This window comes from Sinocyclocheilus rhinocerous, unplaced genomic scaffold, assembly GCF_001515625.1.
Source record: "Sinocyclocheilus rhinocerous isolate Xijiao unplaced genomic scaffold, SAMN03320098_v1.1 scaffold4088, whole genome shotgun sequence".
NCBI lineage: Eukaryota > Metazoa > Chordata > Actinopteri > Cypriniformes > Cyprinidae > Sinocyclocheilus > Sinocyclocheilus rhinocerous.
In genome coordinates, this window is record NW_015628314.1 from 123,237 (window position 1) to 129,672 (window position 6,436).

The following is a 6,436-nucleotide window of genomic DNA, read 5'->3' on the forward strand; positions in this document are numbered from 1 at the left end:
CCCCACCCCCCACCCTTCTTTCCCGTATTTTGGTACCCAAATGTTGACAGGTATGGTTATTAGGCATGGATATTTGGAGACCAGCCATATTTGCCCCTTCTGCATTATTATCATTCAGTCGTACAAGTAGAATGTGACGGCGGGTGATATTTTTCCCGCCCCTCCACTGTGATTGGACGCCGGGGTAAACAGTGATGAGTGCTGCATTTTACCCAGAGTTCAAATTGTGTGGGTGTTGTGGCCACTGTAATGCACTTAATAATGGGTTGATGTTTATGTGGCATCATCTCCATATGACTGGATGCTGCTGAAGAGGTGATTGCTGTGGTTGACTGATCATGAGAAGTATTTTCTGTGCTGCTGCTGTGTGTCAGGGTTCAGGATGATGGAGACGTTCGGGCTGGTGGAGCATATGTACAGCAGTGTGAGCGGTGTGTCCATGGAGCCGGGGACCTTCAACAGCTACAGCAGCTTCAGACTCGGCAGCGACGCACTCGTCACGCAGCCCACCAGGTGATGCACACGTCTGACGTCTGATTCCCGCTGCACATGTGGACTAGTGAATGCGGGTTTAGAGTCACGCCACAGTCACACCAGACTCTGAGCATGTGAAATTTCTACAGACACTGCAACGGCCACGTCTTTTTAAAAACATAATCAACATATAATACATCCAAAATCAGGGTTTCTGCAGGTATTAAATGAAGTCTTAATTCATCCTTCCACATATTAATGCCTTAGAAGGTTTTAAATCAGATCAGAAAGTCTTAAATTTAAATTCAATTTAAATTAAAGTCATGACATTAAATGTTGCATCAATGCAAAGAAATGGATGTCTCAAATCTTCAATTCATTCCTTACATTTTCTTTACCTGGTCTTTCACCGTGTCCTAACCGGATTAGATTAGATTATATTAGATTAGATTAGATTAAACTTTATTGTCATTGCACATGTAAGGTACAAGGCAATGAAATGCAGTTAGCATCTAACCAGAAGTGCAATAAGCAGTAAGTACAGGATATACAGTGTCTACAATGTTACAAATGTACAATAAATATACAGATAAGGCAGTAATATGGACATAATTTACAGATTTTTAAATACTATCAGCATGATATACAGATAGGTGTACTATGAACATACTATACAGATGGATTATGTAATAAGTGTATGTACACTATAAGCAGAAACTATGAACATATGGACATCATTTACAAATTAATATGTATAAGCTGTGCAAAACTCTAGTGCAATGGACATTAAAAAAAAGTGCATAGAAAATATTCCAGTGTGCAAATGGATCATTTCAGTATTCTGGATGTACAGACAGTAGTGCAAGTAATAACAAGTGTAACAGTTTTTTTTTTTTTTTTTGTAAACCAGATGTAGTGTTGAGGAGTGTGTAGTGTAGTGGTGATCAGCGGGCAGAATTCAGTAAGGAGACAGCTGTAGGGAAAAAGCTGTTCCTAAGTCTGCATTTTTTTTAAACCAGGTGTGGTGAGGAGTGTGTAGTGGTGTGTGTGTGTGTGTGTGGGGGGTGTGTCAGCGGGCAGAATTCAGTAAGGAGACAGCTGTATGGAAAAAGCTGTTCCTGAGTCTGCTGGTCCTTGTCCGGAGGCTCCTGAAGCGCCTCCTGGAGGGCAGAAGGTTAAACAGTCTATGGTCAGGGTGAAAGAAGTCCTTAAGAATGCTGCAAGCTCGACGTAGACAGCGTTTCCTCTGGATGTCCTCAGTAGCAGGAAGTGGTTTCCCTGTGATGCATTGGGTGGTTTTCACCACCCTCTGCAGTGCCTTGCGGTTAGCAATTGAGCAGTTCCCATACCAGACTGTGATACAACTGGTCAGGATGTTCTCGATCGCACATCGGTAGAAATTCACCAGGATGGCTGAAGACAACTGGTTCTTCTTCAGTGTCCTAAGGAAGAAGAGGTGCTGGTGAGCCTTCTTGACCAGGCTGGAGGTGTTTTATGGTCCAGGACAGGTCCTCTGAGATGTGGGTTCCCAGGAACTTGAAGCTGGAGACACGTTCAACAACCGTCCCGTTAATGTGGATGGGGTCATGCGTGCTTCTTCTTCTTCCTGAAGTCCACAATAAGCTCCTTTGTCTTACTGGTGTAAAGGAGCAGGTTGTTGTCAGCGCACCATGCGGCCAGGTGTGCTGTACCTCCTCTCTGTAGGCAGTCTCATCGTTGTCTCTGATGAGGCCAATCACTGTGGTGTCATCTGCAAACTTGATGATGGAGTTGGATCCATGCATAGGCCTGCAGTCGTGGGTGTAGAGGGAGAAGAGGAATGGGCTCAGCACACAGCCCTGTGGTACGCCGGTGTTGAGTGTGATGGTGGTGGAGCAGGTGTGGCCTGACCTAACATGCTGAGGCCTGTTGGTCAGAAATTCCATAATCCAGTTGCAGAGGGAGGGGTTAATGCCCAGGTCTCCAAGTTTAGTGGTCAGCTTGGAGGGAATGACAGTGTTAAATGCTGAGCTGAACTCAACAAACAACGTCCGTACATATGTGTTGTTATTGTCCCAAGTGTGTGAGTACCGAGTGCAGCACTGTGCATACTGCATCCTCTGTGCTCCTATTGCTACGGTAGGCAAATTGGTGTGGGTCCAGTGTGGATGTGAGGCAGTTCTTAAGGTGAGCTAGGACCAGTCGCTCAAAGCACTTCATAACAATAGGTGTGAGTGCTACGGGGCGGTAGTCATTCAGGCACGTCGGGGAGGAGTGTTTCGGCACTGGCACAATGGATGTGGACTTAAAGCATGTTGGCACAGTTGCTTGGGTGAGAGACAGGTTGAAAATGTCTGTGAAGACCCCTGCGAGCTGCTCTGCACATGCCCTAAGCATACGTCCAGGAATGCCGTCGGGGCCAGCAGCCTTGCGTGCGTTTGCAGATGCAGCATGACTCCGTGACACATAATGAAAGGTACCTTTTCTCATGTTAATCTGAGTTTTTGTCCTAACCAGACGCGAGAGCGATGCACAATGAGCGACAGCGGATTCTATTTTAGAAACGTTTCTATTTCTGCGACATCACGGCTGAAAAATCAACATACAAACTGACAGTGATAATCTCAGGTACTCAGATCATGTGCTTTATTCAATGTTAAAAGTGTCTAATGTGAGTTTGAATATCATTTTGAGTGACCTTTATAGCCATACTGAAAGCAACAACAGATAGTTCACCTCAGAAACTCAAGTGTATTCCATGACAGAGACTCTCAGAATGTATTTTAAATCATTTTAAAATAGTGTAATATTTATGAGTTAGATTATTTTTTGCGAGTGTAGTGCGCTTGCAGAGAGGCTCCGCCCACACGCTCTCCTGATTGGCTGTGATTCTTGATTGATTTTGTTGAGTCTGGTGCACACAGACAAACTGCTTGTCGCTGGAATCTGGTTAGGAGACGGTGTTAGTCTAACATTAACCTTCATAAAACCTGCACAAACCCTGAACATGTAAAAATATCACAATTACTCCACTTTACTACAATCCTGCAGAATTAAAGTTGTGTAAAGTATTCTTTTAATTCAGCTGAGGGGTCTCTCACGTCTTCACGTGTTATGGATTAGACGTCAGAGTTCACCAAACTTGAACTTTGGAACGCAGTAAAAATTCACTTGAGCTTGTGTTTCCGACTGAATGGAAGTCAATGGAATGAAGTGTAGTGGAGTCACTCTAGGAGGAGCTTGATTTGAGATGTGACACACACGTTTTATTTTCTAGTGCTGCACGTTGAATCATAATGTAATTGTCATCAGGTTTTCTGTTTCTCTCATTTTATTAAGCATAATTGCCTGCTGCTTATTTATACTGAAACGTTTTTAATTTGGCATTTGCGTTATCTTGCTTTGGTAACAAGCTTCCACAGGCATTCATGGTTGCAGTTGCCAGATGTCAAGAAATTAAATCCCCCAGTCAGAGCTTTTTTCATAAATCAATAAATTTTCTGTCCAGTGGTTTACTTAATCTTCCCAACCTGGCAACCATTCACATGTGCTCTCTCTGAGGAAAAAGCACTGATGAGCTGAAAACATCAGCAAACATAACCGTGATTTTATTTTTTTGTGTAAACTAATCGTGGTTAACATTTGACCATTATTATGCAGTTGTAAGAGCGTCTGCTGGATGCATGAATATAAAAATATGCTTCTAAAGATAAATGTCTCGTCTTCTCGTTTCACTTCACAGATCCAGGAAAGACACTGACTTACTTCAACACTGATTATAATGGTGATTTTCAGACGGTGACGTTTGAGGGGCCGGACATCCAGAAGCTCTTCTATGGCAGTTTTCATAAGGTCAGAGGTCACAGCCGCAGGAGATCCTGTCTGGTCCAGCAGTGAATGTGCTGTTGTCTAATGTGTGTGTGTGTGTGTGTGTGTGTGTGTGAGCGCAGCTGCACATCGCCGTCAGTAAGACGTCGGCTCTTGTGATGGTCGACTGTAAACCGGCGGGAGAGAAGCCTGTTAATGCGGCCAAAAACATCAGCACTGATGGCGTGGAGGTTCTGGGACGGATGGTGCGATCCAGAGGATCCAAAGACAACTCTGAACCGGTATGACAGAGACTCTCAGAATGTATTTTAAATCATTTTAAAATAGTGTAATATTTATGAGTTAGATTATTTTTTGCGAGTGTAGTGCGCTTGCAGAGAGGCTCCGCCCACACGCTCTCCTGATTGGCTGTGATTCTTGATTGATTTTGTTGAGTCTGGTGCACACAGACAAACTGCTTGTCGCTGGAATCTGGTTAGGAGACGGTGTTAGTCTAACATTAACCTTCATAAAACCTGCACAAACCCTGAACATGTAAAAATATCACAATTACTCCACTTTACTACAATCCTGCAGAATTAAAGTTGTGTAAAGTATTCTTTTAATTCAGCTGAGGGGTCTCTCACGTCTTCACGTGTTATGGATTAGACGTCAGAGTTCACCAAACTTGAACTTTGGAACGCAGTAAAAATTCACTTGAGCTTGTGTTTCCGACTGAATGGAAGTCAATGGAATGAAGTGTAGTGGAGTCACTCTAGGAGGAGCTTGATTTGAGATGTGACATGCACGTTTTATTTTCAAGTCGTTTGTAAAGCATGAAATCACACATGCGCACACAGAGCTGGAGATATTGAAATGAAATCAGCCTGAACTCTGATGGCGCAGGTTCATCCATCCGGAGGGGCTGCCGTCAGACTACACCATCACCATGGTCTTCCGCCTGCTCCCCGAGACGCCACAGGAGCCCTTTGCATTGTGGGAAGTCCTCAACAGCAACAACGAGCCGCTGGTGGGAGTCATTCTGGACAGTGAGTAACACCGCCGCGTCACAGTTCTGCAGCTCACGGGTTCGATTCTCACATGTTTACCTTGACTTAGTGCTGCACGTTGAATCATAATGTAATTGTCATCAGGTTTTCTGTTTCTCTCATTTTATTAAGCATAATTGCCTGCTGCTTATTTATACTGAAACGTTTTTAATTTGGCATTTGCGTTATCTTGCTTTGGTAACAAGCTTCCACAGGCATTCATGGTTGCAGTTGCCAGATGTCAAGAAATTAAATCCCCCAGTCAGAGCTTTTTTCATAAATCAATAAATTTTCTGTCCAGTGGTTTACTTAATCTTCCCAACCTGGCAACCATTCACATGTGCTCTCTCTGAGGAAAAAGCACTGATGAGCTGAAAACATCAGCAAACATAACCGTGATTTTATTTTTTTGTGTAAACTAATCGTGGTTAACATTTGACCATTATTATGCAGTTGTAAGAGCGTCTGCTGGATGCATGAATATAAAAATATGCTTCTAAAGATAAATGTCTCGTCTTCTCGTTTCACTTCACAGATCCAGGAAAGACGCTGACTTACTTCAACACTGATTATAATGGTGATTTTCAGACGGTGACGTTTGAGGGGCCGGACATCCAGAAGCTCTTCTAAGGCAGTTTTCATAAGGTCAGAGGTCACAGCCGCAGGAGATGCTATCCGGTCCAGCAGTGAATGTGCTGTTGTCTAATGTGTGTGTGTGTGTGTGTGTGTGTGTGTGAGCGCAGCTGCACATCGCCGTCAGTAAGACGTCGGCTCTTGTGATGGTCGACTGTAAACCGGCGGGAGAGAAGCCTGTTAATGCGGCCAAAAACATCAGCACTGATGGCGTGGAGGTTCTGGGACGGATGGTGCGATCCAGAGGATCCAAAGACAACTCTGCACCGGTACCGTGTGTGTGTGAGATCAATGTGAAATACATGCATAAATGTGGTTCAGAGTTAGAATAACACGCCTCACATCTGTGTGTATGTTTAGTTTCAGCTGCAGTCCTTTGATATTGTCTGCAGCACGTCATGGGCTCAACGGGACAAATGCTGCGAGCTGCCCAGCCTGGTGAGTGTGTGTGTGTGTGTGTGTGTGACGAGCTTTTCATCCGGATAATGGTACTA

General features: G+C 44.0%; 1 protein-coding gene and 1 long non-coding RNA gene across 2 annotated transcripts in view; both read left to right on the plus strand.

The window, feature by feature from the left end:
- The window catches only part of col14a1b (collagen, type XIV, alpha 1b), a 64,573-nt gene that overhangs the window by 43,897 nt on the left and 14,240 nt on the right, over positions 1-6,436 (plus strand). Inside the window, 4 exon segments of the mRNA XM_016548824.1 lie at positions 5,167-5,309; positions 5,845-5,954; positions 6,053-6,211; positions 6,303-6,380. Coding sequence (XP_016404310.1) covers positions 5,167-5,309; positions 5,845-5,954; positions 6,053-6,211; positions 6,303-6,380 — 490 coding nt within the window.
- LOC107737346 (uncharacterized) lies at positions 1,775-2,442 on the plus strand. Its single transcript, XR_001639789.1, has 3 exons — positions 1,775-1,788; positions 1,955-1,961; positions 2,350-2,442. It is a non-coding gene; the product is annotated as an uncharacterized LOC107737346 (long non-coding RNA).